This window comes from Chelonus insularis, unplaced genomic scaffold (genome assembly GCF_013357705.1).
Source record: "Chelonus insularis isolate UGA/USDA-ARS -01 unplaced genomic scaffold, ASM1335770v1 contig_326_pilon, whole genome shotgun sequence".
Classification (NCBI taxonomy): Eukaryota; Metazoa; Arthropoda; class Insecta; order Hymenoptera; family Braconidae; genus Chelonus; species Chelonus insularis.
Genome location: NW_023276496.1, coordinates 21,877 through 49,867, shown reverse-complemented (window position 1 = coordinate 49,867; position 27,991 = coordinate 21,877). Strand labels below are relative to the sequence as shown.

Here is a 27,991-nt window from a genome sequence, read left to right as displayed (position 1 = left end):
ATGTGATTATAATTAAAAAAGATGTAAGTGACATAGTTGAAACAATATTACTAATCCTCGGATATTACTAATCCTCTTTTACATAAATATTTTCATAATATACATTGTGTTACACAATGAGTTAAATAAAAAAATATTTTTGCATATTTTATAATTAGATCAATTTTTTAATGTAAACTTTGTTACATTTTTCTTTTTGCCTTTTTCATCATCATAGCTTTTTGTTTCTTTTCAAGCGCCTCTTTACGAATATCTTCAAGATCTTCCATTATACCTAGATTAATAAACATCAATCATTAATATCATCATGATAAAAAAGTAATGATAAATATATATCTTACCGATCTTTGTAGATACGAATTCTTCTTTTAATTGTTGTGCGTAATTACTCTCCATGTTCGTGTCATCATCATCGAAATTTCTATATTTTCTTTTATCATACCCAAATATTTCACTAATATATTTAGAATAGTCTTCTGATTCTGCATGAGGATCATCATCATCAATAAAATCATCCAACTCCGAATCATATTCATCTTCATCATCATCATATATACGTCGTTTATTCATTGTAACTGGTCTTTTTCCATTACCATTCATTGATGGCTTCATTGGCTTTCTCCTTATCATATCAGGCGGTGGAAATTGTTTAGGTTTATTATTATAACAATCCGCAGGTGGAAATTGTTTAACAGGTTTTCCAGATTCTGTTGATGGTACACGAGATTTATTTATATTATTTGTTGAATTTATTTGTTTTAATTTACTGTCTTTTATGTTAGATGATGATGGTTCTATTTTGTCATTACTTTTTGTGAGTTTATTTGTGCTCGATGATTTGGCCTCTTGAGAAATTTTCTTATTTTTATTTTCCAGAGCTAACTTTCTCTTTTCTTCTTCAATCATTCGCCTCATAGATTCTAATTTTCGTTTTTCTAGCTCTAACTTCCGCCGTTCTTCTAATATTTCATCCTTTTCTGATGTTAAGATTGGTTTAGAATTCATTTTAGTGACTGATGGCTTATTATTGTTATCATTTTTCATTTTAATGGACGGATTAGATGATTGTATGGGTTTAGGTGATGAGTTTTTGCTATCTACATTTTTATTATTTGTTAATTTTGTAGATGTTAATTCATTGTAAAGTTTTGAGTTGTGTTTGTTTACTATGGGTTTGTTTAATTTGCTTGTTGAATCACTCGAATTACTATTAATATTATTACTAGAAGAACCGTTGCTAGTAGAATGGTCATTATTTTTTTCTCTTTCTCGCTTTTCTCTCCACTCTTTTTCCTTCATAAATTCTTTCTTTTGCTTTTTCGTCATTGGTCTTTCATATTCAACAGTTTCTGGTTTAGGCTTCGGTTTTGGCTCAATAATAATTGGTTCATGTTGTTTTTTTTCCGCTAGTTTTAACAAAGAAGCAAAGTCTATTGGTGGTGGCATTGGAGGCCTTTTTTTCTTCACTTTATCGCCTTCTTTGGCTTTCTCAGATTGACATTTTTCTTCTATCTCATTATCTTTTGCTGTTCCTGACCCTGTTGCTATTTCTGAAGATTTACGTTTTCTTCTGTGCGGTAAACTATCGTCAATTTCTTGTTGTTTTAATGCTTGCTTAACTCTATCTTTTGTTGAAGCAATATCTTTCACACTTCTTTTTCCACTATCACTAAATAAAGGCTTATCAGGTGAATGACTATACTTATTCAATAGTCGGTCATAAAATGCAGAGGCTTCTTGTGATACATATCCATAATCATCTTCATCAGGTTGCACAAATCCTGAAAACAAAATACAACATATTTATTCCATTTTGAATAACATTAAACTGAAACATTCATATATGTATGAAAATAGTGAATTAATTAAACTACAGGAAAATTATTCGTTTTCCTAATAAAGCATAAAAAATTACCAGTAATTGTTACTGCAGTATCTTCAGTATTAATGGCATCAGCTAAAACTGATTTATTGGCAGATTTAGTAACTTTTAAGTGTTTATTTATCCTACTTTGAGCTTTATGATCCCTCAAAGCTAATAAATTCTGTAACAAAAAAGGTTAAAAAATTATGTAATGTATTCTCTTTAGTGTTTAATTAAAAAAAATCAAAATTATACCTCTTTTTTCCTTTTTTCTTCTGACGCTTTCTTTCTTTCCTCTTCCTCCTTTCGAGCTAAAAATTTCTTTATATTGTCTGATAATGCTTTTGATTGTTTAGTCTCTTTTTTTGGTGGTGAAAATTTTGTAGAGTAATAAGAGACATTCTGAAAATTACAATCCAAATCAATTATCATTCATGAGTTTACAAGCTTATTGAATAGCAACTTTTCATATTACCATATTGGTCGTATATAAATGATTGAAAATATAATTAAAAAATTTTTTTACTTACTTGTTTATTCGAACTATTTTTTTGTGCAACTGACAGCAGTTGACCAAAATCCATAATGCACAGAATTTTATTAACGATCCAGTGAAAAATTTATGTAGAAAATACGTGGCTATGAAATTTCTAGATGCTGAGCATTGAACACGAAGTAGATTTTTTATACTCCATTATGTTTCCTATGAAAAATTTTTCTTTTCATAGATTATTACAAACTCTATGTACTCACAATCATTCTTTCGAAACACCATATTAATTTGGTCAATTTCTTTACAAGTGTTAGAACATTTATCAATCGTTTTATAAAAAATGTAGCGTACGAAATAAACTACAATATTTTTACGTAGAATTACTTCTATGTATGACCATGCCCTATATATCTGGTTAGACACTACGGGATAATCTGAATAAAAAAAAGTAACTGGTTCAGTAAAACGTTAAAAAATTAAAATCCCTACGAACTTAAATAGAATATTTACAATCCAATATTATATAAAAATTTCATATATGTTACGTTAGTTAAAAAAATAAAAACATAATGAGCAAACGTTTTTTGCTAATGTATGCAATTTACGAGTTTTTCTGTAAACTGTTGCTATATATACTAATAATATATACTTCTGTACTTTGTATACTTTGTATATATACTAATGATGATAAAATATCGTAATTTTTATTTCATGGAAATGCGGCAAAATTGAAAGTTTTCTACACGCCACCTATGGGTGAAAGTACTCCGATCTGGCATCACTGGCTGTTTATCCATTTTGTTATTATTTTAATTATACATGTATACTTTTTTTCATAGCTTCGTAATAATTTAGTAAAGCTTAAAATTGTACAAGTATTGGAAATGACTGTAAATAATGTTCGTGGAATTAATTATAAATAATGAAATCCATTTCAGTGATATTATAAGAAGCAAATCAATAGTCGAAGACAACTGCAGGTATTCGAGGTTAGAATAATATTTAACACTAGTTTTGTATAAAAACATTCCACAATTTTTCTAACTAAAATTTTTGACATTTATATCATTTATTTAAGAAGATTCATATGATGCTATTTCATCACATTTATATCAATATAATGAATGAAGTAAGAAAATTCACTTAGACGTGTCATATACCATAAGAAAATATTCCTCTGTACTCACATCACGTGGCTACACATCATTCAGCAAATGAGTAATCTATTGAAACGTGTTTATCAATAGTTAAATAGCAGCCAGCGAATAAATGGTGCTAACAGATGCCATGGAAAGACGAATTAAATTAAAAACATTAAATAGCCACATTACGTGCAAAATATGCAGAGGTTATTTGATAGACGCAACAACCGTTACAGAGTGCCTACATACTTTTTGTAAAAGCTGTTTAGTGAAGCACTTAGAAGAGAAACATACTTGTCCAACATGTCAAATAGTCATTCACCAATCTCATCCTTTACAATATATAAGCTTCGATCGAACCATGCAAGATATTGTCTACAAACTTGTTCCTGACCTTCAGGAAAGTAAGTTATGGTGTAATTGACTGTTTTATTAGTAAGTAATGAGAATAATAGAATAATTTGTTTTTTAGATGAAATTAAAAGAGAAAGAGAATTTTACAGAGCCAGAGGGTTGCCATGCCCTAAAGATATTTTACCTAATGCTAGTGAAACTGAAGACGAACAATCTGAAATACATCAAGATTGTGATTATCATAGAACTGATGAACAAGTTAATGTGTGTTTAGAGTGTATAAACACAAGTTTAAAAACCTTAAAACGAAAATTCATCAGATGTTCTTCTCAAGCTACAATTACGCACTTGAAAAAATTTATTGCCAAAAAAGTTCTCAATGGAATGGAAAAATATCGAGATGTAAGTATTTTCAATGGTTTATTATAGAATTGATATCATATTTTCTGTCTATAATATGTTATAAACTTTATTTAAACCTTGAATCTATTAATATATCATCTGTGTGAAAAATTGTTTTTTTATCTCTAATTGTATCAATGTGATTTATACAGATTGATATCTTGTGCAATGATGAGCTACTAGGAAAAGACCATACTTTAAAATTTGTTTATGTAACAAGATGGAGGTTCCGGGACCCACCTTTAAGGCTTCAATACCGACCACGTATAGATATTTAAGTTCTACAATTTTCATTAATAATGCTTGTTTAAAAATTTATTTTTATTTTTATCGTTTATATCATCATTTTTTTAGTTGAATGATGTCGTGATTGTTGATTTGATTACGGCGTGTACAATCAGAGTTATCAGCGAAGCTCCAAAGCAATTATTTTACTTCATAATAGTTAAAATACCTTAATATAAGTTTATTTAAAATCTATTTCTAGAAAATATTGATGACAAAACTGATTTCCATGAACGGAAAATAATATTTTATTACTTAATAACCTTTAAAATGACTGCCCAGAAAGGTATTCGTACAAATTTTTTTTTTTTTTTTTGATGAATATTTATTTTACAATTAATTAGAAATTAAGTATTATTGAGTTTTACATATATTAATTATTTCCAAAAATGATGTTTTAAAGTCTTTGGTGTGAATCAAAAATTATAAAGACGAGTGTATACTTTTTTGAATTTCAAATTGCATAAAAAGTATTTTGCAAAATTATAACAGAATATTATATAGTGTAAAAATAAAACATATGTAAATAATTAGTTGCCAAATTTAATTCATTTTTTAGCGTAATTTATACATTCCTCATCTGTTCAAATTTAGTACAATACATGCAATATATAACGTAACGTAATGTTGTACAGTACGTGCATAGAAAACCGAAGAAGCACAACTGGAGAATATAACGGAGTAATACAAAGGCATTCCAAGCAATTTAATGGTTATGTATATGTACTTATATATACACAACGGTGTGTGTTTTGTATGTTTCATGTTTTTCACTTGCTACAGATGAACTACTCGTAATTTCACAACGAAGTTAAAAAATAAACTTTTAACAACATACAGTTATATTATGTGAACTCAAAAATTGTGATTATATTTATCAACGAGTCGATTGTATTATTATAGATGAATTTACAAGACAGTTACTTTGCTGAACAAATCGAGAACGACGTAACATTGTTTGCCAAAAATAAAACTCCAAAACGGTAAGAAGTCGAGATAAATTCTTAACTAATTATAAGTCTATATAAAACAGTGCAATTATTTTGTCGAAATAATCTATAATGAGTTATTTAAGTAAAAGTTTTCATGTCATTTTTTAATCGTTTCAATATATTAATATAATATTTATAATTTTTCATTATTTATATTTTTATAAGCAACTCGATTCAACTCCAATACTAGTTTTTCTCTGATATACGATTTGTTTATATTTCAAAAAAAAACTATACATTTTACATTCTTAGAAAACATCGGTAGATATATTATGCAATTGATTCTACATATTAAATTATACATTTCCTTATTTTGTTTACCTTACTGATTAATTTTTCATGCTTTGATAATATTATACATATTGGTTATGTTTCCTCTAAATTCATATTTTTTTTTTAAATTTTGAGTTTTTATTATGCCTATCACATGAACAGATTAATAAGTTGATGGGCTGTCATTCAGTAGTAGATAATTGGTAAGTACTCTGACTCGTAACAGGAATAAGAGAAAGTAACTCGAGCATTATGTAAAAAGTTAGTCACATGTATTAGCATAGGTGAGCTGGTAGAGTAGTGAAATGACGGAATTACTATCGAGAGTGTTCGACGATTTAAAACTTAAATATACTTTTTTTCAAATTTTTTTATAATAAAATCGTTTACTAATTATATCAATTGCTTTACTTTATAGGGTTCTTATTTTTCCGCCAGTTGATAATTATAGACGATTTATTATTCATCAGTTAGTTCAAGATAATTTTTTCAATCTGCTCAGTACCTTCTCGATTGGTCAAGGGCTGGCGAGAAGAACAGTAGTTTGTTTTAAGTCAGATCAAGTTGGTGTTTCAACTAATACACAAAATAAAATTGATAATTTAAATTTAAGTATGGGAGTTAATGATGAGCCATCAACATCTCCAACGTCGACAGATAATACACGACAGAGGCAAGGTAAATAAAATTATATTAAATTCAGCCTTAAAATCTTATATTATAGTACGAATAAAAGAGTTCATTTTCTTACAATAGCAAAATCAGTTCCTGACATGCAAATATATAGACCACCAGCTGCAAGGAAAGCATCAAACATCAGTCCAACTCCTAGTAAAGCTGGGTAAGTTATAGTGTAATAAACATTTGTAATTACTGCAGTGTAGATATATAATATATGATAATACAATTACATATTTATTAATTAAGAAGAAAACAAAGGAGACCAGATCGTGCAGTGTATGTGCCAAAAGGTCGTAGAAGTATTGAAGAGGACAATACCACTGAAGATATTAATAAATGTAACACAATTAAGCCTAATGAATCAACAAATATACCTTTAAACATAAGCAAACCTGAAAAATCATGTGATGAACAGACTGTTATTAGTACAAAAAATGACATATTAGACTCTAAAGTGGATGATACCTGTTGCCAAGCCTTGAACGATCCCTCACCAATGTGTTCAAACTCCAGTCCACAAAATTCTCTTGAAATTAATAAATCAGTGGAAGCTACTATTAGTGATATAAGTAAAGTTAATAATGGGCATTATGAATTACAAAAATCTAGTGACGACTATGATAAACAATTGAATAAGTGTAGTTTAGATGAAACAAAAGTGAAAGATTCGTCAGAAGTAGAATTAAAAGACCAAAATAGTGCTAATGAAAAATTGAAAAAAATCGTTGTGAAGAAAAATAAATCTGACGTTTTGATAATTTCAACCGACGACAATGTATCTGAAAAACCAAAAGTTGAAGATGATGCATCAACAGTACCCACAAAACCACCTGATAAGAAAGTTAAAAAAATGACAAGAACCAAAAGCAAACCTGCTTTACCACCATCACCCCCGATTAAAATTAATCGAGATGAATGTGATTGGGATAGTCTTTTCGATGATAATGGTGAATGTTTAGACCCTACGTTAATTGAAGAGGTGAATATTTTATTTTTATGACTCAAACGTTATTATAATAAGTTTTTTATTATTATTTTAATTCTAGTTAACTGCAGCTGTTGGGGAAGTTGCAATTGAACATCCAAAGAATGATTATAAGGCTTATACTAAAACAGTCGAAGTGTCAAATGACGAATTGAGTCATGTTATAGAAATATATAACTTTCCAGCTGATTTTAAAACGAGTGATTTAGTTGCTGCCTTTAGTCCCTTTAAAAGTGGTGGTTTTGAACTTAAATGGGTTGATGATACTCACTGTCTTGGAGTTTTTAGCAGTTCTCTTGTTGGTAAATATTGATTTATTGATACAAAAATTCAATTATATTTTGAATGAATAATTTACACTAAGCAAAATTGATTTAAAGATCTTTGATAATTCTTATCATGAATAAGTTGAAAACCAAAAAATTCGTTACACAATGTATTGCTACATATGTTACGCGTCAAGGTTGTTCATAAGCATGTTTTACTGGAATTAAAATTTCTAAAGACCACTTTCTACTGGTATTTAATTTAAATTATCTAATATTATCAAACGTTATCGTATGAATTATTGTATCCATTTTTTTCACGTATATTTATACCTAATAAAAAAAAAATTTAATCATTAATGAAATTCTTCATTTAAGCTGCTGAAGTGCTGGCATCAGATCATCCTTTTGTGAAAACGAGACCACTGAGTGAAGCAACAGCATTGAGTAAAACAAAAGCTAAAAAAAGTGCTGAATTTTTACAACCTTATCGAAGTAGGCCAGAAACATGCGCTGCACTTGCCAGACGTCTTGTTACTGGGGCTTTAGGTGTTAAGCTAGCTACTGCTCAACAAGAACGAGAACATGAGAAAGTAATACTTCGTGAAGCAAAAGGTAATATAAACAATATATGTTCATTTTTGTTACTATTCTGATAATTAATGATAATGATATCGTTAAATATTTTCTTTATTTAATAGAGAGGCGAAGATTAGCAAATAAACAAAGAGAAGACGCTTGGGAAGGTATTATTACGACACAAAAATGATATCGAAAACTTATAATGGTTAAAATAATAATTGTATAAAACGATAGCATTTTTAGATCATATCGTGCCTTATTCACCAAAATTTATTTCTAATAAATATGAATATTTAATCCAGTTTTAATGATATTTGAGTAATAAAATCACATAAATATTTTATATGCTGATGAGTATTAAATAGATCAAGTTAATAATCGTGTTGTTGAATGAATATTTTTAAATAATAAGAAATTGTAAATGCAATATTATGGTATATGACAAAAGTGCAAAGTAATTTTTTACTTTAAGAAACTGCCTGAAACAAATCAATTTAAATATACAAGAAATTTTATATTCAAATTCAATCAAATAATTTTTTGTTTCCAAAATACTTTTTTCGAGTTTTAATGTTTAATTGGATTTACATTGTACAATAGTTGTAATAAATTAAAAATTTTGTATAGTTTAAAGTGTTTAATTAAATTTTCATTTATTGTTTGGTATCAAACAAAAATAATATATTAACAGAATTGTACAAATTAAAAGACATAAGTGAGAATTATATAAAGAGAATATTGTATTATTATTACCACTTTCCACCCTTTTTCTTTTTCTTTTGCTGAACTTTTCGTTGTTGTTGTCGAGGTCCTGCTGTTTCAACGGCCGGACTGTACCGTGAATTAGGTGATGGCTTAACATTAGCTGGCATTTTGGTAATATCATACAAATCACTAGTACCAGCTGCCGTTCCTTGGGTACCTTTCATAGTTGTATCTCGATTTCTTCGATCTCTCTTTTTCCTAAATCCACTTCTTTCGTGTCTCGGTAGCCATCTTTCAGGATCTGGTGTAACATTTGGATTATAATTCTTCGGAAGTTTACCTTTGCGCTTACGTTTTGTTCTTTTTTTAACGGTCGTTGTATCTGGTTCGGGTGATAGATTTACTTTCGGACCAACAATATAATTACTCTTCTCTAGGTTTTCTACGAAAGAGGATTCTGTGGAGTAATCTATCTGAGGCAGTAATTTAGATAAATCTTGAGCTTTAGCAGGCGAAAATTGAGCATAAGCGATTATTAACTGAGCCAAAGCTTTTTTATCAGATGGTGAAACTTTTAAAAGAGCTTCCAAACTTTCTACAGCAACACTAACTTCTCCACCACGAAGATGAAAATCAGCAGCTTGTCGCCATAATGTACATAAATCTCCTGTATTTGCTTGATTAACTTTGTAATAATTGACAGCATTCTTTAAAACTACAGCAGCTTTTTCTCGATTATTATCTGCCATGTAAAGGGTTACGAGTGCGCTGACGATGCCAGATAAAAATCGATATTTATCACTTATATTTTCTAAAATATCTATTGCAAATTGGCGATTTCCTTGAGAAAGAAGCATCTGCACACAAGCTAATTTCATACATAATTCGGTTTCTTCAGAAGCGTTTTCTAATAAATAATTAATTGCCTCGTTAGTTTTGCCTTCTTTACTCAACTGCATGGCATTTACGAATGTGGCTTCAGCTTTCATATCTGGATAATCTTTAATAAGATTGTTGCAAAGTTTTTGACATTGTTCACCTTGATTTGTGTATAATGCTAATAAGCATTGATTATATGCAATATTTTTCCTCTGTCTTGTAGTTAATTTATGTTCCAAACCTTCTACAGTTGCACTTTTCATTCTCTTCTTACTGCTGAAAACATTATGGTCTTTATTCAAAGTTACAAGATTATTACTTGCTACGGCAACCAGAGAAATGTCATCTGGTTTAACTTTTAAAGCATTCATATATAAAGCTTGGGCTTCTTTTTCACGCCCTTGTAATTGTAAATCGTATCCCAATTGTACTCTGATGATACCCAATTCACTATCAATATCTCCTTCACCCTCTCCTTCTTCTTCCAATGCTTCTGTACACATTTTTTCCGCTGCACGAAGTTTTTTTTCAGCCTCAATTAATGTAGCACGATCACCAGAGATACTAGCTTGTTCAATCAGGCGACATGCAGCATTATATGTCAATTCATATGTGTCTTCTCTTAATTGTGGTATATCCATTTTCTAGTAAATAATCCAAGTTATTATCTAAACTATTATAATTTAACATAAATTATTTTAAATATCAATCTAAAAACTTACGGATTCTACTGCAGCTAAGTTTGCAATGACTGCTGCCAAATTTGTTTCTCTTTCATCTTCATAATCATCATGAGAATTTTTTATAATATCTCGATACATATTAAAACACTCTTCATATCGTTCTAAACGATATAAAATTTGAGCTTTCAGTTCTTTCACTTCAAGTGATGGGTTTTCAATGCTTTCAATAACTTTCAAAGCTGTTGATACCTGATTCAGTCGATAAAGACAGTACGATTTTTTAAACGCCAACATTCTAAAATAAAGTAATAAATTATTCGATTACTTATGTAGAAATTTTTAAGAAAATTTGCTATTTAGTCTAATGTAAAATTAAATAAGTACTCAGATAATTTGGGATATCTAGAAATAAACTGGAGTGCATCATTGAACTTTCCTAGCTGAATTAAACAAACAATTTTGCAATTTATAGCAGCTTCCTCATCTTGAGAAATTCCAAGAACTAGAAGGAAACATAAATGTTAAATATTTATTGAGATACTTTTATAGTATAATAGAATAAGTTATCTTACTTCTGTTTGCTACTTTTAGAGCTTTTTCAAATTCATTATTACGACCATATTTATTTAACTCTGCATACAGAGATGGTAAATTATCTTCTTTTGAAGCCATTTTAGTATAAATTTATAAAATATTAAACAATAATACTGAGTATCAGCTATTTATTTGATTGAATTGTTTAACAGCAACACATTGCACAGTAAATAAGAATGTAAACTGCAAATTGTGCACACATGGATTTGATAGAAAGCTCGAGGTTCCAACTCGACATCAGTTATACATATAGCTGATTGTGTATAGTTACATAAAGACAAAAGCGCCTCTTGGTTACAAACAGTAATTTAAACTACTAAATTTACAGTAATACTCTGATGATAGAAAAATACTATAAATAATTTTTATTATAAAAAATCAAAATAACAAATTTTTTTATTTAAGACAGAACGTGAAAAATATAAATAATTGAATGCTTAAATATTTGACCGTGATTGAGGCAAAAAAGAAGATTGCTGAGGAACATAACCAATCCTCTCTTGAATTTCACTCTGTAAAGCTTTTCCACTCCATGCTGAGGGATTAAATGTTGACTTTTCACTAGTTTTTTTCAATTCACGTTCTTTTCTAATCCCTTCATATTCCTGAAGATCATCCAAACGTAATTCAATTCGGGTTGGACTCCTTCGCATCATTTTTCCTAAAATGAAACATTGTCTAAACAATAACACTCCACTGACGTTTATCAATTTTTTAATAAAACAATTTTTATATTGATAATCATTACCTGTTCTTGAATTTGAAAAATAATTATGCAATTAAATGAAATAATTGTCAAATGTTTAATTTATTAAAATCCAATTTATACATACTCACAAATAGTGTATGGTGTAATACGCTCCGTTTGGTTATTTTGTAATCTTGAGTAAATTTTAAGGGTTACTTATTGTATAAATAAATATAATCCAAATAAAATGTATGTTGTTAACTTAGGTATCCAGCAATTGAATATTTAAGAATGATTATAAACATCTAATGGTGAATTTACACCATGGGAAAACTCAGAACTTCATATTTTCCTTGTTTAAATTCGCAATGTAAACAGTCCTGCATACTTGGTATACGTGTGTGTGTTACTTGTGTGTTACTGAGAGTAAACTTCCTTGAATTTTTTGTAGAATACTTTCGGCAAATCTTTAATAAATGCACAGATAAAGTGTTCATTAATATAAATAAATAGATTGTCGAAAAATATTTAAGAAAAATGCTTTACTTGGAAGATTATGTGGAAAGTAAGTCATGAACATAACCTTTAAGGGTTAATATTCGTAAATATTAACCTAAATTTTTACAAATGATTTCACGATAATTTACTATTATTTTTTAATTATTTTTTAATTTTTAATTGTAAATATTTATTTTCTCAGTGATTGAACATCTACCTCAAGAATTGAGAGATCGGTTCACAGAAATGCGAGAAATGGATTTAGGAGTTCAAAGTACGTGACATTTACCATAGAAGTTTATTATTTAAATAATTATCATAAATAATGATATTTATTTTTATCGCATTGAATTTTAATTTTATTTTAGACTCAATGGATAGTTTAGAGAAAAAAGTAAAAACTTTTTTTTCTAATGCAAAAAAAATGAAACCAAATGAAAAAGAGACAGAATATGAAAATATTAGAAAAGAATATTACAAAACGCTGGAAGATGCTGACGAAAAAGTACATCTAGCAAATCAAATGTACGACCTAGTGGATAGATATTTACGAAGATTAGATCAGGAATTACACAAATTTAAAATGGAACTTGAAGCAGATAATAAAGGTATAACAGAAATATTGGAAAAAAGATCGTTGGAATTGGATCAACCACCAACTAACAGTAGCCAAAAAGAGAATCGATACAGTTTTACATCGAGTAGAACGAGGGATCACCATGGCCACTGTAAATTTTATTACATTACAACTGATAATCTTTTATCTATTATTTTTATTTCTTTATTCTGTCCTCTTGTTCATTGTAATAATTATTTAATAACTGTAATACTTGATGATAATCTAATTACAGCACGGTCGGAGAAACGAAGGGATTCAAATGCATCAACAGCATCCGTCGAAAAGAGATTAGCTGCAGAAAAAATATTAACCAACGTTCCCGAATCTCGTCCAACTTCAGCCAACTCAGGGCCTTTACTTGCTGCTACTAATTTGGCGACGACTCCAACGCCTAGCATTAATTCTGTAAATAATGTCAGTTATAATCTTGGTCACATCAGTGCTGGCGGGAATGCAATAGCTGCAGCAGCTTCACAAGCGATTGCTGCCACTCAACAAATGCAACAAGGAAGACGCACGGCGAGTCTGAAAGCCAGTTATGAAGCAATTAATACAAGTGGTGGTGTTCACGCTGCTGAATTTAGTAAAGAATTAGCAGGAGCGGCGCAGACAGCAATTGCAGCCATTCAAGAAACCACAAAAAAACATAAAAAGTATGTTCGTCCTTGGTATACAGAAATCTTGTATAAATTAATTTAAATATTTGAACGATAACATTTATTAATTAATTTTTTTACACTTTTTTTAAACTGAAAATTAAAATAATATAACATTTGTATAAATAACAAAGATTAAATACGCAGAACATGGAAAATAAGGTAATTAATTGTATTAATCATTCAGGAAAGTTACGACATCAGTGTCCAGCTCCAACGTTATCACACCTACTACTCAACCTTCTATCTCACCTCCGATAATTGCCACTACTGTTGCAACAACAATCACGGATACTGATAATCCGGATTGGACTTACGATCCAAACGAGCCACGATACTGCATATGTAATCAAGTTTCATACGGTGACATGGTTGCCTGTGACAATTCTGATGTAAGTACTCTACTTTATGAACTATATTTCATGTTGAATTTTTCTCATTTATTTTTTAAACGTGTTTTTTTATTTATGAGAATTTCTAATAGAAAAGTTACTGATTAAACTAGTCAATAAATTAGTAAAGAAAGTAAAAATTAACATATATCTATGAATTATTGATAAAAATGCATATTATAATTTTTTCTTTCTCTTCAGTGTCCGTTTGAATGGTTTCATTATCCTTGTGTGGGAATCACAGCACCGCCAAAGGGAAAATGGTACTGTCCTCAGTGTACATCTTCAATGAAAAGACGAGGAGGACGGAAAAATTAAATTTGTTCATGTTATTTTAGTCATATTACTCAATACGAAATTCATGATTTTCATTAAATCTATGAATCAATTATTTATTTGATACAAAAATATTAAAAAAAATAATAAATTACAATATAATAACAGCAATGAATAATGATAAGATTAATAGGTATAAAGATGATCAAATAATAGCAACAGATATGTAAATGTATATAGAAATAAAAAAGGACTAGAAAAGTAATGTAAAAGGAAAAGTATAAAAAAAAAAATGAATAAGATTGAAAATAGCGTTAAATTCAATAAACAAAATTTAAAGGCTGATTTTTTATACAATATTATATTATACCTCTATCAACGGCTTTGTTCTAATTGCATTGTATTGAGCGAAATTTACCAGAATCAACAAAAACTGACTCATTTGTAAAGTTTTTCATCTTCAAGCCTGAGGTAAGGGACCTCCATGAAGGATTATCAGCTTCTTTAAGTATATTAGATAATTCAGAATCTTCTTGATCACTATATGATGATGGCAATAAAGTACTTGAATTATTTTCTAGTGATTTTAAGCAGTTAGATTCTGGTAACTGTGACTTATTAGTAGATAATGGATCTTTTAAGTGAGCTAAAACATATAAATACAAATTAACGACTTAATTTTAATGATTTCACTACATAAAAAAAATATTCAAAAAAAATCTCAAATAAATAAAAAATCTGTTAGTATGAAATTTGTTTCATTTACACACCTGTAAGCGTTTTAGAATCAAAGTTATCAGCATGATCGAAATTTTTAGCATTAGAAATCCGTGAAAGCTCGCTCAAATCACTCACAAGCTTCTTGTGACGTAAGACCTGCACAGAAGTTCCATCAAGCTTATGAGGATGACTAATTTTAGGTCTTGGTTTTACATGAGATGATGAAGATGTTGATGATGATGATAATTGTGATGATGTAGTCAAAGAATTATCAGTTTCTTTATGAAACGAATTGGTTACTAAATTTACTTCTCGTCTTGAAGCACCGATGCGTAAAAATTTTTTCAAAAAGTATTGAGTCTTACTTTTCTTCTTATTCACTCGGAGATTTTCAATATCTGATTGTGGATCAGTTGAGTAATATGCTAAACTGCATTCGGTATCAGACAAAGAGCTACATTCTTGAGATCTAAGTGAATCAGTTTTCTCATTAATATCATTAGAAATATTTGAATCATATTGGTTTAATGATTCATCATCACTTTTAGCCAATTTTTGATTACATAAATGATTTCTTTCCCTTTTTTCTTTCTCCCTAACTACTGGACAGTCGGATTTGATATTGGATACAGGTTTTCTTGTATATACTGAGCTCAGAGAATTTTCTTGTGATGAATAATTTGATGATTCAGAAAATTTTGGCACATTTTTATCATCATTCATTTGATATTCGTCTAGATGAAAATTTTTCTGCTTATCTGAATTAGTCATTAATGACTCAGTAATTGATTGATCATCTAATTGATCAACATAAATATTTTTTGACGATTCTTCTGATAGCTTGGTAATGTCATCAGTAGAAGATTTGATATCAAACATTTCTGTTTTTTGAGGTTCTGACTTTAGATCAATTTTCCCGTGAAGAAATGAGCTTCGAGGCATTGCTATTAGCGTAGACGAGTTATCATTATCATCATTAGCAAGTAAAGCCTCACTAGAATCAGACGTTGTCTCTAATATTTCAACTTTATTGCATGTTTCATCACAGTTATCATTATTGTCTTGGTTATTAATACCTGATATCAGATTTTCATTACTTATCGGTGGAATTAATTCATCCACTAATTTTTTTTCACTCGCATATGGTTCTAATTCTGGAATAATCTTTTTTACTTCGGTTTCTAAATTGACCGCTGGTTTATTATATAATATTACGTCATGGATATTACTATTTTCATCAACTTTCTTTTTTTCAGAAATAATTGACAAAGTGTTATCACAATTGGATTGTTTATCATTTCCAATGTTATTATTATTAATATTATTTTTTGATAAATTTGTTCTTAATGGTTTAATTTCTATATTTTTGTTTTTAACTTTATCACTAATTGGTTTTAATGGACTACTTAACAATGGCTTTTTAGAATCTTTCAATTGATAATTATTTGAAGAAATATTTTCACAAGTAATATTATTCAATTTATGGTCATTATTAACATCAACTATAATATCTTTTGATTCTTTTGTAATTATTCTATTTTCTGATTGTTTTCTTATAAAGCCATGCTCACTCTTTGCGGAAGACTCTGATTGAAATGGAGTTACTGACACAATTAATGTCGTTTTTTTACCATCTGTATTTTTCTTAATATTCCCAAGCATTAGATTACCAAAGGTCTTAGATGATAGTTCGTTGGTTTTATTATTTACATTTGTAGAACTAACTTCTGGTAAAGGCGAATTAGTGAGGTTTTCTATTATTCTGTTAAAGTTTGTATTCTCTCGAGTAAGATTATTTAAAGCTCGATCTTCTTCACTATCTGGCACAAATTCTTCTAATATTTTTATTTTATCTACTGTATCATTAGATTTAAGGCATTCTTCATTATCGGAACCTTCGTCATAGTTATCATCACCGCCATAACCGATAACCTCAGTTAGAGAATCTAGGAAAGCGACGTTTTTTCTTTGCAAGTCTGATGAAAGTTGAGTGTCATTGCGGTTCCGTCTCAAGATACTCTAGAAAATAGGACATTTGTTACATTTAAAAGTTTTAATCATTGAAAAAAACAATTTACTATTGTTACCATTATTAATTTAATTATTTGACAATTGTTTTTACTTATTTCTTTTATTTCTAATACATGAGTGGAAAAAAATACGATGACATTGATTTTTTTAAATCAGTTATCAATTATATATATACAAAGAGGACAAGAGAAAAGGAAATACAAAAAATGTTTTCTAACAAAGAATAGATCATGAAAAAGCCTCAAGAAAATGTCAGAAAAAGACTAGTTTAAATTCCGGTTAGATTCCAGGGCATTTCTGTCGGGATTCCGGGAGTGCCCGAGGCACCGTTAAAAATTTCTATTACGTTAATTAATGGTTCTACTACTATTTTTATTGAATGACTCGGATTTCATTATATTTCTTGAGGTATATAATATCATATCGTATCATATATCATATTAAATTCATGAATAAACTGAGAAACTAATTTCATGAAATTCCGGTCAAGTTCTAATGAAACTTTAGATACCGTGAAAAGTACTTTCCGGGAAAATATTTACAAGGTTATTTTTAACAGTAGATAATAATAGGTTTTTAAAATAGTTATAAAGTCATGGTATTATGTACCTTAATTTGTCTATGACATAAACTTAAATTTCGAATGTATTTTTTTCCCATTCAGTTTTTAAAATTAAACGAGCTGTAAAAACTTTAATGACTTCAAAATTACCTGTATACTTTGACTGTTTTTTGTAGTTGACGATACTGTTGACACATTGCACTTTTTTAAACGTTCTTTTAAAGCTCTTTCATGTTCTTCACGTGTTTCAAAACAATTGGCACAAAGATTTTGCTTCCAAGCATGTTGCACAAAATATCTACACTGTGTTGACATTTTTTCCATGTTTAGATATTATTTACTTATGAATTATTCAAACTTTTACTCATTAGAATTTGTATATGATAACACTTCTTAATAATTCAGTTTAATATAACTTTAAAAAATATTTATCCTGTAAAATGAAAAAAAAAATTTTCAAAATCAGCGAGAAAATTAAAAAAAAATACTATAATTAAATTCATAACAAATTAATTAAACTGTAATTATAATTGAATCAAGAAATTAGTACTCGTAGTTAATGAGTAAGTATTTCTTCGACTTTCTCTAGTATATCGTTAAAACTTTCAGTAGTATGTAGGCTTTCACTACCCTTTATTTATTTTTTTAATTAATTCATTCTTTTCTCTCTAATTATCAAAATTTTATCATTAACACTGATGCACACAAAAAATTATCTTTGAGTTCTTTCTACTCACTGTTTATTTCGTATTTCCTTTCAATTATTTCTTAACATACATAAATATAATGCTTAATTATTAAAAAAGATATTTCTATCGCCATCTCTCTCTCTATACCTAGGTCATTGAACGTCTACTACTGCAAACATACTGCAAGATATAATTGTCATGCTTTTAAGATGACGATTTTCAATGGCTCCAACGTTTAAATAATGTTTACTATTCATGACAACTAATATCCTGTATCCCTTCAGCACTCAATATTGAATTACTAAATGTCTTCTATAATAAAAGTATTTTTATCTTTTTTTTTTTTTTGATTATCAATGACATATTTAATTATTAATTTACATCAATAAAAGATTCACAATAAACAAAAATTATTATCAAAAACTAATAAAAATTTTATAACATTAAATAACACTTCAAACTTTTTAATATAAAAATTCATTTAAATATAAAACATTTTCAATTTACTAAATTATTTGATTGGCCAATTAATTAATTAAAAAATGCACATCAAATAGAATTGCTTAATAGTTTTTTTCACGGTTAATTAACTTTAAAGCAGAAGAATTAAGTTTTTCTTTGTTCAAGTCCAGTCCACCGCATTCCCACGATATGAAGAAATTTTTAACTTAATAATTTGTTTGTTTATTCGTTAAATATCTCACCTGAAGCTTCAACATTTATTTAACAATTCGAAAATCTTTATTTTCAATAAAAAAAATCGATGTTGTATAAAAAATACTTTTATCCACAAAAATTTGATCAACTTTTAAGTACTTGAACGTGCATATGATATGAAACCGTTCTTTCTTTATACTTTAGACTTGTTCTGAATGATTTTTATTCTTGTACTGAACTATGTTGGAGTATATTACACTGGTATGGAGTCAACTGTATATTCTGTATGATCTGACTAACTCTACTGACTCAGTCCTGTTGAATGTCGAGGAGTCGTGGACAATCGGCATTCACCGTAACACTTTTGAGGCCAACAACGATCATTTTATTTTATGTATGTGAAGTCTTACACTCTTAACTAGTTTGACAGCACACACTTGAAGATGTATACACCAATGTTCAGGAATGTACATCTAAATGCAATAATATAAGCCCGTGCATACTCATGGATATAAACATGTTTACATCTACATCTACAATGATGGGTTTACTAAGTAAAAGAAGAATACAAACACAAACTTGATCTGAATGTAGGATATAGGTTCACATTTACACGATGTACACAATCTCCGGCCACACCAAGCAACCAGTTACGATAATTGATTGTATTTTATGTACAGTTTCCATAGGGCATCGAGTTAGAAGAGTCAAAACTATATTATGTGTTGCATGTTTCCTCTATATTCCCGCCTCGTAAAGGTTACAAGTCACGTGAGTGTAAACTGTAAACAAAGCACATTTCCCGGTACGTGTTTTTTTATTTATTGCAAAAAATAATCAACAACTAATTTCTAGAGTTACAAAAGAAGGTATTCAAGAATATTATCTAGCTAATTATTTAATGCAAATACTTTGTTATTTTATCATTGTTCATTTATACGAAGTTTCAGTAATGATATATTGAACATAAATAGATGGTTTTTTTTAAATACATTGTTTACAACTGTATTTTTTATTTATCAGGTTGAAATCAAATCAAATATTTATGCATGTTTAAAAACTGATGAACGGTTGAATGTCGTGCTTTTTTAATCATTGACATTATTTATTGAAGAAAATAATACAGAATGGACAGAAGAAAGATAAAAGGACGTCATGGACTTCACAAAATACAAACCGCGCCAGGAACATCAGACGAAGCAGAGTCTGAGGATATTTTTTCTAGCAATTATCAAGCAGACAGAATGTCTCAGAGAGCATCAAATACAGAATTATTAAGGAAACAAACAAATATATCATCGCCATCCACATCTGATAATAACGATGATATTGATAATCAAAACAATGATAAATTAAGTCAATCACCTGTTGCTCAGTCCACTCAAAATCGAGCAGCTGATTCTCCCATTAAAGCACGAAAACGAATTATTTCTGAATCATCATCGCAATCTACTCAATTTTCAACTCCCGTTAAAAGACGACATTTAGATGGTTTGTATATAAATAAATAATTATTAGTGTATCATAATTGATTAATTGATATTTTTTTGCATTATTAGAACCATCAACAAGTAAAGTTAGAAAATCAACTAGTCCACCTGGACGATCCCCTGCAACAACAAATATAATAAAAAAAGACATAAAAATACGACCTCAACGCCAAGCAGTTATTCAAAATAATGTACAGAGTACTGTTGAATTAGTCAATCTCTTTACTCAGGTTGGAATTACACTAGATGAAAATGATTCTCAATATCTGATAGGTATACATATATAATTAAAAATATAATTATTACTATTATTTTTAAATAACAAAAGCTAATATTTATTCAATTTGAATAATTTATTCAAGCAAATGATCCATTGATTGTTGCAAAAAAAATTCAGCAATTTCTAACTTCCGGTGATTTTCAAAAACAAATGATAATTGAACAATGGAATAATTATATACAAGACGAAGACCAGTTGAATAAACTATTGAGTCCAACAATATTGAATTCTAGTGAAGGCAGACAAATAGGCTCTTTTAATAGTATATCTGTTGTTAAAATAATGCTGCAAGTGCCTTGCATTCAAACGGAAATATTAGGTAGTCTACTGAATAAGTTGAATGAAACTGTTGTTGCAGCGTAAGTATTATTTAAAATTTATTATTTGTAAACTAGTTTATTAATTCATTGTCATTTATCAGTGATTCAATGGAAAATGTACCATGGACTTATCAATTACTCCAACAACTACGATTTTTAGAGACTATTTATGATCCCGATGTATTGACTATAAAGTTTGAAGAATTATTAGAGACATGTCCAATGTGGTTTCAGCGAGAATTAATTGCATTTATTCCAGACATTGCGATAGACACTCAGCATCAAAATATAGCTGAAATACTGGTACGGCTCATGGAAGTTCATAAAGATCTGACAATGGTTATTCTTACTTGCATTACAAATTTATCTCTTGGCAAAGAATACTTAGAAGAGTTACGAGAGAAGATGTTGAGAATATTACAAGACAACTGTCATATCACCAAAATTCCAGTGATAGTTAAATTTTGTTTGGAAGACTGTTCCTCAGCTGAGATTTATCAGAATGTTTTACGAGTAATTAGAAATTTAGATCTTGAGCCACTGAGTGGTGAAAATCCTGAAGAATATTACTCAAGTCAAGTAATGATTGTAAATACTTTGAAAACAATGCTAGTTTTATCGAAAGATTTAGCAAAAGCTGCAATAATGATTCTAGAATTAACTGATAATGTTCCCAAGCCATTTGATTTGATTATCTTATTATTATTACATGAAGGAGTGGCAAAGAAAAAAAAAACAGATGCTATTCTTAAACAACACGTAAAAAGTGGATTTTATCGGATAAGTTTACTCAATGACTTTTACTCGAATTACAGAGAAATTGCTAAAGATTTACATTCAGCTGCATTGAGTATGGCAAGCAATTTATTAAAATCAGAAAATCGAGTTCTTACAGATTTTACAACTGGGTGGTTTCGACTACAATTTCTGATTAATGGCGAGTTGGTTCACAAACAAAGGGAAATTGTTGAGAAATTAATTGCATTAATGGGAAATAATGACCAAACTGCGAAAAGTTCTCTCATAATTCTTTGTAAAATGACTGAAAAGAAGGAAGAAAGACGATATTTACAAACTCATTGCAATTATTTGCGGATTTTGTTAGAGAAAATGGAGAAATTCGGTTTAAAAGAGGTGACAATGCTTAATGATTTACTTCATGCTTTATGCGCTACCTCACATTCAGCCTCTGACACTCTGAAAGATGATTTATTTATTTTACTTCAAAAGCAATTATTTTGTAATGATAGCGTTATGAAATCTAAAGGTGTGGCGGGTGCAGTTATGGCTATTAAACATTTAGCAACAAGTTCAAAGTATTGTGAAACGGCTCTAAATCTTTTTAATAAAGTATACAGTGGTACTAAAAATTGTCCAAGGTCAAGAGGATTTTTTTACGATACTTTGAGTCAAATAATTGCTGATACTGATAGTATCAACGATGAGTTTTTAAATAAAATTACACAAGTCATTGAAAATGAATTCATAGAAGTATATATGGTTAGTACGAATGACTACAGTGGTGACCTTACGCCTTCTTTTGAATTAAATCATTTCAAAAATGAATCACAATCATGTGTCGTGAATTTTAGCCAACCTAAATATGGCGGAATAATTGTAGCTTTACTGAAATTGATGAAAGTTTGTTTATCAAGAATACATTCTGGAGATTTAACTACAATTAATGCCCTTCTAGGAAGTGGAATATTAATGCCAAAAGATTTAGATATGCCAAATACTCAAACTCTAGATTTAATGTTTCATTGTATCAATTGGTATCGAGAATTAATCAACACTTTTGTGACTCAGAGAGATCCCTTATTAAGAAAACAAGTGTCTAAACGATTAGAAAACACAATGTATCTACAAGGAGAATTGTCCAATTTATTATCACTTGCTGAAAATCGTTATCAACCACCTGTGTGCTATTTTGATTCTTTTTCGTCTGTATCGTTCAATAAAATTGAAAAGAAAAGTACGAAAAAAGGTAAAAAATCAAAAGATACTGAAGAAAAAACTGAAAAGAGTATTAACGTCCCAGAATGGGAATCTTGGGAAAAAGGTTCGTTGCTGAGCACAAAGAACCCACTTTATTTTCGACGATTAGATGCAGATATACTTGATTTACTTGACAATAATGAAGATCCAGAGTCCACAGAAAACTTTAATGCAACGGAAAACATTCCTACAGGACAAGTTTGCTTTATTATTAAAGAATTGTTAGCAGTATTTGATGGTGAATCTGTTAATTATATATTTATGAAAGACTTGATGCAAAAATTACCAAAAATTTGTGCCAAGCTACAAAATATTGTTAGAAAACTTAAAGAAAATGAAGATCAACAACATAAATACGCGTTAAGGCTTATTCTTAGTCTCATAACTACAATATTCCAATGGAAAGGATTTGATCATCCAGCTCATAATGTATTATTAAGAGGTAAATTGAAAGGCACATATATAAAAATAAGATCATTCATTAGTATATTTAAATTTTTCAGATGGATTACGGATCTTAGCTAGTCAGGTTGATGAATCAAATAGAGGACTTCGATCGTGTAAAGATTTAGTAAGTGAATCTTACAGATTTTTCGAATCTCTTGCAGAAGTCGCAACTCAAATACAATTAGCCGCTTCTTTAGTAGAGACTTGTAAAGTGTTGATGAAGCATTCAGAGACTTTCACTCGACAGAATAAAAGTAAACAAGGTAAAAAACGCACTTTTGTTTTGCTATTATTATGAGACATAAAAATGATGTAATTATTCAATTGCGTTACAGCGAATATGGCCTTCGGATTCTTGAGCTTAAAATGGCCATTAGATCGTAATGTAGGACCTTTGTTCAAGTCATCAGTGACAAGCCTTTTACAAAATTGGATGGATCATGAGCCTCATCCTTTAGAAACAGTTACCTCAATTCTAGAATGGTTACCAGAGGAAGTAAAAACATTAGAAACATCTCAAGACTATATATCAAAGTTACCTCCAATAAATAAATTAAACTTTCATTATCTTTATGCCAAAATATTTGATGGTCTCATTAAAGGCATTAAAATTTCATTCCAATCAGCAAGGCCAAGTTTAGCTAAAGTTCAATTATGGCGAGAAGTTGCTGAAAATTTACAGCAATTAGTGTTTATTTGCAAATCAATGACCAGAAAAAGGAGTATACTGCTAGTTTATGTACGAAAAATGCCTGGATTACTGAAATTATTTCTCATTCATGCAATGCCGGTATTAGAACAGAGTTTAAGACATCAACCTGATGAGATAACGAAAATTCTTAAATTGATGCAAGCAGCAACGAGATACCTTAATGTTATTTGTGTTGATAGTACTGAGAAAAAAGATATTGCTTTAACTAGATACGTACCTGCTGCAAAAAGTATTTTAGAACAATTAATATACAGAGTAAAAGGAATGCTCGTATTAAATAATAGCTCAACAGCTTTCTGGATGGGTAATCTTGTTAATAAAAATTTAGAAGGACAAGAAATTTGCTCCCAGGTAATTAGAATAAGAAAAAAATTTATTTCATTACTAGTTCAATTTTTTGGAAAAAATAGATTAATTATCTTTATTATTCAGGCATCAACTTCTACTGATGAGCCAACTATGCAGGATGTGAATAATTCAAATGAAAATGCTAGTGGAGATGAAATCTTATCTGACGTACTAGACGATGATAATGATTCTAACAATGATGATGATATCTCTATAGATGAAAGTTAAATACCTCAATTAAAAAAGAAAAAAAAACTTAAAAATTAGGATTAGTAATTACAAACAACAATTTATTATTGTATTTCTTTTCAAATATTTTTTCTTATTATATTTTTTTACCTATCGTGAAAAATATTTCGTTCTAGTATATTTACTCAATTAAAAAAATTTAAAAAAAGTAAAAAAAATGGCTATTCAATCAATCAGTTAATCGTTGATTCATTTTCTTTCCAAGCTGTAAAATCAACAGATGGAATATCTTCACACAATGTGATAAGATTCGTTGAATCAACTGATCGCATAACTTGAGGTTGAATATAATCGATATTATCGGAACAGTCACAGATGATTCTAGCTAGTGATGTTTTTCTTAGCTGAAGAAGTTGTTCTAAAAATAAAAAAGATGTAATAAATTTTCTTAATAAAGGTATTTTTAATTAAAGCAGCTTACCTTTTGTAAAAGGATAAGATTGATGATCATATTCATACCAAAATCGATCACCCAACTGAAGTCTTTGAAACTGTTGTCCAACTAGACAAGTAAATAGTGGACCTAAGAGCCCATCATTTTGTATTTTTACTTCTGCTAGTGCACCAGTGTAAAGATCAATATCATCTACATCTTCATAAAGCTCCTGAATACCTTCTAAACTATCAGGATCAAGAATTCCTTTTAGTTCATTAAAATTACGAGGTCGTTTGAGATCACAATATTCTCTCCAAGCTGTATAACCTGGAAGTCCATGATCTCTTCCACGTTGAATATTAAGAGAAACAAGATCTAGGCCACAAGGTACGAATGTTTGATTTTTAAACTCATTAGTCATTGAAGAATCTTCAAAAGGATCCTCAAAAAGATGATGGGTTAATTGCGAAGTAACATGTGTTGAAGTCATTTGAATTAAATTGGATGTAGCAGAAATAATAGAATCTCTTACACCTGTTTCTGAATATAAACTGTAAGGATTGAATAACATTTTATGCAATTGAATCCAATCTTCACTTCCTTTTTCAGCATTTGTTATCTTCATCAATCCAGGAAGCAAAGTGTGAGCAAATCTGAATGCTGCAGTAGCGAAACAATTGGCAATTGCCGGATCATCAATACTCGATGTTTTTTTATCAAAATTATAATGTCGATATTCATTTAATTTTAATAACGTCAAATTAAGTCTCTTCATTTCATTTTTTCCTAAAACAATTGGCAGAAATTCATTGTATGTAATATGTTGTAACTGAGCAGCGATAATTCGTCGAGTTTCCTGGTATAGTCTTTCATCATTCCAATCTGGGTTTATTTTATGCAATTGAGATGCTATTAAATTATGCTGACGAGCCCATATGAGGTGCATTGTTGTTAGATGAAGGTTTTCATTAGCCCGAGGATCTCCAGTGACAAAACAATAGCGACCGCGTTCATTTTCAATTTCTCTATTACATCCATCGTTTAAATTAGTACTTTGAGGAAGAAGGGTGCGACCATCCGGTGTTATAAACATTTTTAGCAAACCATTTTTATGCTCTCGAAGAGAATGCGCAAGCATTTCATCCGCTCCGTACACAACTGATCCATCAATAAACGCTGTAACCTATTGCAAACGAATCATTATTATTTTTTTTATTTAAAATTTGAAATTGTGCTTATAAAATTGATAATTATTTTTACCTGATTTAATTGTTGACGAGGTCCAATTTTGCACTGCATTGCGGGAGCAGATCTCACAAAGTCCATACAATCAAACCCAGCGACATCATAAACAGGATCTCCAGGACCAACTAGGACTGAGAAACATTCAGGATGTTTTGGCTCATCTGATGAACAACATGCTAATCTGCTACCATTTTTTCCTTGACTAAGTGCAGTTGCTGTAATATCATGATCAAGGAATTGTCCGAAAACCGCTAACATTACAGTAAAAGATGGATTTGAGCTCGGAGAGGGATTATGAACTCTCAGACTGATTTTTCTAGCTGATGGAAGAGGTTTTTTTGATTTCGAAACTCGGGGTTCTTCGATTCCATCTGCATAATCTGGTGGTAAATTTCTTGCAAATGGAGTAAACGCTGCTCCATGATTTCTCGGATGATTACAAGTGCCATCGTAAGTTCTATATTTATCTGTAAAATTACACTCTGACAGAAAATATTCTCGACAACTTTCTATCGGTGCCCAATTGCCATAAAAAAAAGCTCCATCAGCAAAATTAAATTTCGTTTTATTATTCCTACGAACTTCAAGAATATATTTCGTAGCTCCAAGCTCACCAATCCCTGCCATTGCAAGTTTCCCTGCATGAAGACTTGTTTTTACAGCATTATTATGACGAATATTTGGTGATAATTGATTCGCAAGGATTATTTTTGCACTTTCGTCTATTATAGATCTTTTTTCAATTGCATGATTTCCCGCATCTAAAGCTTCTGCCCACTCTTTGTCACTAAGTCTGAATAACGTAGGATTTAACTCAAGTAGTTGGGTTTTTAAATAGCTGAAGTTACTTGAATAGCTCGAGTCTTCTGGTGGATTAAAATCAATGATACTTAATGAATAGCTTATCATTGCCACAAGACAAATTACCAACACTACTCTGTAAAAAAAATTAATAATTATCAACAACAATAATTTATAGAAAAAAAAAGTTTTGTTGACAAATACTTACAATATAGATGCGCATAAACAACACTGAAATTGGCGAAATCTAATCCTTTGATTTCTTAACAATCCTGTATTTTCAGTATAAATTGGCTGAGGTGTTAAATAAATTCTTTCAGACGTTGACATTGTGATCACATTAATAATTCAACAACACAAATAAAAAAAAATTACACGACACTGTCTGGTCGATTCTCACAAAAGAACTGATTCAAGTGCAAAGCCCTCCGAAGTCTGAAAAGTCAAAGTATCATTTAGCAGTAATCTGTTCGTGTGCCAACCAGTTTTACCTATCCACAAATCCCATTTTTACTCCAATATTATTTTCTCACTTTTGAAATAACTTTACTTTTTTACAATTAAACATTTGTTTATAATTAATAACTTTCTTAATTAACCATTGATTTTTTTACACACTGTTTGAAAAAAAAAAATTTTATGCACCGAATGAAAACTTGAGATCATGTAAGAAAAAAAATGATCAGAAGGATTTTTCTGCGATCTAAAACCGCTATGATTGAATGTGGTTTAATGCAAGAACAAATAGTGTAGGTAC

The 27,991-nt window shown here is 29.5% G+C and overlaps 8 protein-coding genes across 23 annotated transcripts; 4 read left to right on the top strand and 4 right to left on the bottom strand.

The window, feature by feature from the left end:
• Positions 1-146: 146 nt before the first annotated feature.
• Positions 147-2,953, bottom strand: LOC118066032 (protein SPT2 homolog). 3 transcript variants are annotated; one of them, XM_035081747.1, is made up of 6 exons: positions 2,868-2,953; positions 2,395-2,791; positions 2,120-2,266; positions 1,916-2,045; positions 342-1,781; positions 147-274 (listed from the first exon to the last, which is right to left on the bottom strand). In XM_035081747.1, exons 2-6 carry the CDS (start codon positions 2,446-2,448, stop codon positions 183-185), a joined length of 1,863 nt encoding a protein of 620 aa, XP_034937638.1. In that variant the 5' UTR covers positions 2,449-2,791; positions 2,868-2,953; the 3' UTR covers positions 147-182. The 3 variants fall into 3 exon arrangements, with proteins under 3 accessions (XP_034937638.1, XP_034937639.1, XP_034937637.1); XM_035081748.1 differs by having other exon boundaries at positions 2,395-2,521; positions 2,618-2,875; XM_035081746.1 differs by having other exon boundaries at positions 2,395-2,875.
• A 160-nt stretch (positions 2,954-3,113) lies between these two features.
• Positions 3,114-4,822, top strand: l(3)73Ah (lethal (3) 73Ah). 5 transcript variants are annotated; one of them, XM_035081876.1, is made up of 5 exons: positions 3,114-3,346; positions 3,436-3,903; positions 3,972-4,255; positions 4,408-4,519; positions 4,610-4,822. In XM_035081876.1, exons 2-5 carry the CDS (start codon positions 3,627-3,629, stop codon positions 4,615-4,617), a joined length of 681 nt encoding a protein of 226 aa, XP_034937767.1. In that variant the 5' UTR covers positions 3,114-3,346; positions 3,436-3,626; the 3' UTR covers positions 4,618-4,822. The 5 variants fall into 5 exon arrangements, with proteins under 5 accessions (XP_034937767.1, XP_034937765.1, XP_034937766.1 ...); XM_035081874.1 differs by having other exon boundaries at positions 3,436-3,486; positions 3,605-3,903; positions 4,408-4,821; XM_035081875.1 differs by having other exon boundaries at positions 3,115-3,337; positions 3,605-3,903; positions 4,408-4,821.
• Positions 4,823-5,187: 365 nt separating this feature from the next.
• On the top strand, positions 5,188-8,616 carry LOC118066086 (coiled-coil domain-containing protein R3HCC1L). 3 transcript variants are annotated; one of them, XM_035081864.1, is made up of 8 exons: positions 5,188-5,252; positions 5,324-5,523; positions 6,224-6,483; positions 6,562-6,646; positions 6,733-7,465; positions 7,533-7,773; positions 8,116-8,352; positions 8,439-8,616. In XM_035081864.1, the coding sequence occupies exons 2-8, from the start codon at positions 5,444-5,446 to the stop codon at positions 8,504-8,506; spliced, it is 1,704 nt and encodes a 567-aa protein (XP_034937755.1). In that variant the 5' UTR covers positions 5,188-5,252; positions 5,324-5,443; the 3' UTR covers positions 8,507-8,616. The 3 variants fall into 3 exon arrangements, with proteins under 3 accessions (XP_034937755.1, XP_034937757.1, XP_034937756.1); XM_035081866.1 differs by having other exon boundaries at positions 5,204-5,523; positions 6,419-6,483; XM_035081865.1 differs by having other exon boundaries at positions 5,204-5,523; positions 6,736-7,465.
• A 282-nt stretch (positions 8,617-8,898) lies between these two features.
• Positions 8,899-11,258, bottom strand: Srp72 (signal recognition particle 72). Its single transcript, XM_035081867.1, has 4 exons — positions 11,159-11,258; positions 10,971-11,088; positions 10,626-10,881; positions 8,899-10,547 (listed from the first exon to the last, which is right to left on the bottom strand). Exons 1-4 carry the CDS (start codon positions 11,256-11,258, stop codon positions 9,069-9,071), a joined length of 1,953 nt encoding a protein of 650 aa, XP_034937758.1. The 3' UTR covers positions 8,899-9,068.
• Positions 11,259-12,037: 779 nt separating this feature from the next.
• Positions 12,038-14,642, top strand: Ing3 (Inhibitor of growth family, member 3). 3 transcript variants are annotated; one of them, XM_035081870.1, is made up of 6 exons: positions 12,042-12,433; positions 12,569-12,640; positions 12,735-12,974; positions 13,218-13,638; positions 13,829-14,033; positions 14,235-14,642. In XM_035081870.1, the coding sequence occupies exons 1-6, from the start codon at positions 12,406-12,408 to the stop codon at positions 14,349-14,351; spliced, it is 1,083 nt and encodes a 360-aa protein (XP_034937761.1). In that variant the 5' UTR covers positions 12,042-12,405; the 3' UTR covers positions 14,352-14,642. The 3 variants fall into 3 exon arrangements, with proteins under 3 accessions (XP_034937759.1, XP_034937761.1, XP_034937760.1); XM_035081869.1 differs by having other exon boundaries at positions 12,735-13,094; XM_035081868.1 differs by having other exon boundaries at positions 12,038-12,433; positions 12,735-13,638.
• On the bottom strand, positions 14,607-19,617 carry LOC118066084 (dentin sialophosphoprotein). 3 transcript variants are annotated; one of them, XM_035081861.1, is made up of 5 exons: positions 19,016-19,614; positions 18,360-18,623; positions 17,773-18,055; positions 15,080-17,048; positions 14,607-14,955 (listed from the first exon to the last, which is right to left on the bottom strand). In XM_035081861.1, the coding sequence occupies exons 3-5, from the start codon at positions 17,944-17,946 to the stop codon at positions 14,699-14,701; spliced, it is 2,400 nt and encodes a 799-aa protein (XP_034937752.1). In that variant the 5' UTR covers positions 17,947-18,055; positions 18,360-18,623; positions 19,016-19,614; the 3' UTR covers positions 14,607-14,698. The 3 variants fall into 3 exon arrangements, 2 of the variants coding, with proteins under 2 accessions (XP_034937752.1, XP_034937751.1); XR_004690215.1 differs by lacking the exon at positions 18,360-18,623 and having other exon boundaries at positions 14,813-14,955; positions 15,080-15,185; positions 15,395-17,048; positions 19,016-19,617; XM_035081860.1 differs by lacking the exon at positions 18,360-18,623.
• On the top strand, positions 19,591-25,224 carry LOC118066083 (Fanconi anemia group D2 protein). Of its 4 annotated transcripts, none has more exons than XM_035081859.1 (8): positions 19,591-19,773; positions 20,083-20,459; positions 20,528-20,731; positions 20,821-21,097; positions 21,160-23,498; positions 23,560-23,766; positions 23,839-24,566; positions 24,648-25,224. In XM_035081859.1, the coding sequence occupies exons 2-8, from the start codon at positions 20,096-20,098 to the stop codon at positions 24,789-24,791; spliced, it is 4,263 nt and encodes a 1,420-aa protein (XP_034937750.1). In that variant the 5' UTR covers positions 19,591-19,773; positions 20,083-20,095; the 3' UTR covers positions 24,792-25,224. The 4 variants fall into 4 exon arrangements, with proteins under 4 accessions (XP_034937750.1, XP_034937748.1, XP_034937749.1 ...); XM_035081857.1 differs by having other exon boundaries at positions 19,992-20,459; XM_035081858.1 differs by having other exon boundaries at positions 19,591-19,837.
• Positions 24,964-27,928, bottom strand: cd (cardinal). The gene is made up of 4 exons (XM_035081863.1): positions 27,443-27,928; positions 26,449-27,370; positions 25,234-26,371; positions 24,964-25,170 (listed from the first exon to the last, which is right to left on the bottom strand). Exons 1-4 carry the CDS (start codon positions 27,562-27,564, stop codon positions 24,986-24,988), a joined length of 2,367 nt encoding a protein of 788 aa, XP_034937754.1. The 5' UTR covers positions 27,565-27,928; the 3' UTR covers positions 24,964-24,985.
• Between the last annotated feature and the right edge of the window lie 63 nt (positions 27,929-27,991).

What these genes read in the sequence shown, in the direction of transcription:
- LOC118066083 (XM_035081859.1), top strand. Translation starts at nt 20,096, where the DNA reads ATGGACAGAAGAAAGATAAAAGGACGTCATGGACTTCACAAAATACAA. An exon ending in AATGAAACTGTTGTTGCAGC is followed by an intron (nt 21,098 to 21,159) that starts GTAAGTATTATT and finishes GTCATTTATCAG; the next exon opens with TGATTCAATGGAAAATGTAC. An exon ending in GACAAGAAATTTGCTCCCAG is followed by an intron (nt 24,567 to 24,647) that starts GTAATTAGAATA and finishes TTTATTATTCAG; the next exon opens with GCATCAACTTCTACTGATGA.
- cd (XM_035081863.1), bottom strand. Translation starts at nt 27,564, where the DNA reads ATGTCAACGTCTGAAAGAATTTATTTAACACCTCAGCCAATTTATACT. An exon ending in CTCGTCAACAATTAAATCAG is followed by an intron (nt 26,372 to 26,448) that starts GTAAAAATAATT and finishes CGTTTGCAATAG; the next exon opens with GTTACAGCGTTTATTGATGG. An exon ending in ATCTTATCCTTTTACAAAAG is followed by an intron (nt 25,171 to 25,233) that starts GTAAGCTGCTTT and finishes TTTTATTTTTAG; the next exon opens with AACAACTTCTTCAGCTAAGA.
- LOC118066032 (XM_035081747.1), bottom strand. Translation starts at nt 2,448, where the DNA reads ATGGATTTTGGTCAACTGCTGTCAGTTGCACAAAAAAATAGTTCGAAT. An exon ending in AAAATAGTTCGAATAAACAA is followed by an intron (nt 2,267 to 2,394) that starts GTAAGTAAAAAA and finishes TGTAATTTTCAG; the next exon opens with AATGTCTCTTATTACTCTAC. An exon ending in ATTCGTATCTACAAAGATCG is followed by an intron (nt 275 to 341) that starts GTAAGATATATA and finishes TTATTAATCTAG; the next exon opens with GTATAATGGAAGATCTTGAA.
- LOC118066086 (XM_035081864.1), top strand. Translation starts at nt 5,444, where the DNA reads ATGAATTTACAAGACAGTTACTTTGCTGAACAAATCGAGAACGACGTA. An exon ending in ACCCTACGTTAATTGAAGAG is followed by an intron (nt 7,466 to 7,532) that starts GTGAATATTTTA and finishes TTTTAATTCTAG; the next exon opens with TTAACTGCAGCTGTTGGGGA. An exon ending in TTTTAGCAGTTCTCTTGTTG is followed by an intron (nt 7,774 to 8,115) that starts GTAAATATTGAT and finishes TCTTCATTTAAG; the next exon opens with CTGCTGAAGTGCTGGCATCA.
- Ing3 (XM_035081868.1), top strand. Translation starts at nt 12,406, where the DNA reads ATGCTTTACTTGGAAGATTATGTGGAAA. An exon ending in CTTGGAAGATTATGTGGAAA is followed by an intron (nt 12,434 to 12,568) that starts GTAAGTCATGAA and finishes TTATTTTCTCAG; the next exon opens with TGATTGAACATCTACCTCAA. An exon ending in ACCACAAAAAAACATAAAAA is followed by an intron (nt 13,639 to 13,828) that starts GTATGTTCGTCC and finishes TTAATCATTCAG; the next exon opens with GAAAGTTACGACATCAGTGT.
- LOC118066084 (XM_035081861.1), bottom strand. Translation starts at nt 17,946, where the DNA reads ATGGAAAAAATGTCAACACAGTGTAGATATTTTGTGCAACATGCTTGG. An exon ending in AAAACAGTCAAAGTATACAG is followed by an intron (nt 17,049 to 17,772) that starts GTAATTTTGAAG and finishes CCTATTTTCTAG; the next exon opens with AGTATCTTGAGACGGAACCG. An exon ending in TGATTCTAAAACGCTTACAG is followed by an intron (nt 14,956 to 15,079) that starts GTGTGTAAATGA and finishes TATATGTTTTAG; the next exon opens with CTCACTTAAAAGATCCATTA.
- Srp72 (XM_035081867.1), bottom strand. Translation starts at nt 11,258, where the DNA reads ATGGCTTCAAAAGAAGATAATTTACCATCTCTGTATGCAGAGTTAAAT. An exon ending in TCTAAAAGTAGCAAACAGAA is followed by an intron (nt 11,089 to 11,158) that starts GTAAGATAACTT and finishes GTTTCCTTCTAG; the next exon opens with TTCTTGGAATTTCTCAAGAT. An exon ending in ACTTAGCTGCAGTAGAATCC is followed by an intron (nt 10,548 to 10,625) that starts GTAAGTTTTTAG and finishes ATTATTTACTAG; the next exon opens with AAAATGGATATACCACAATT.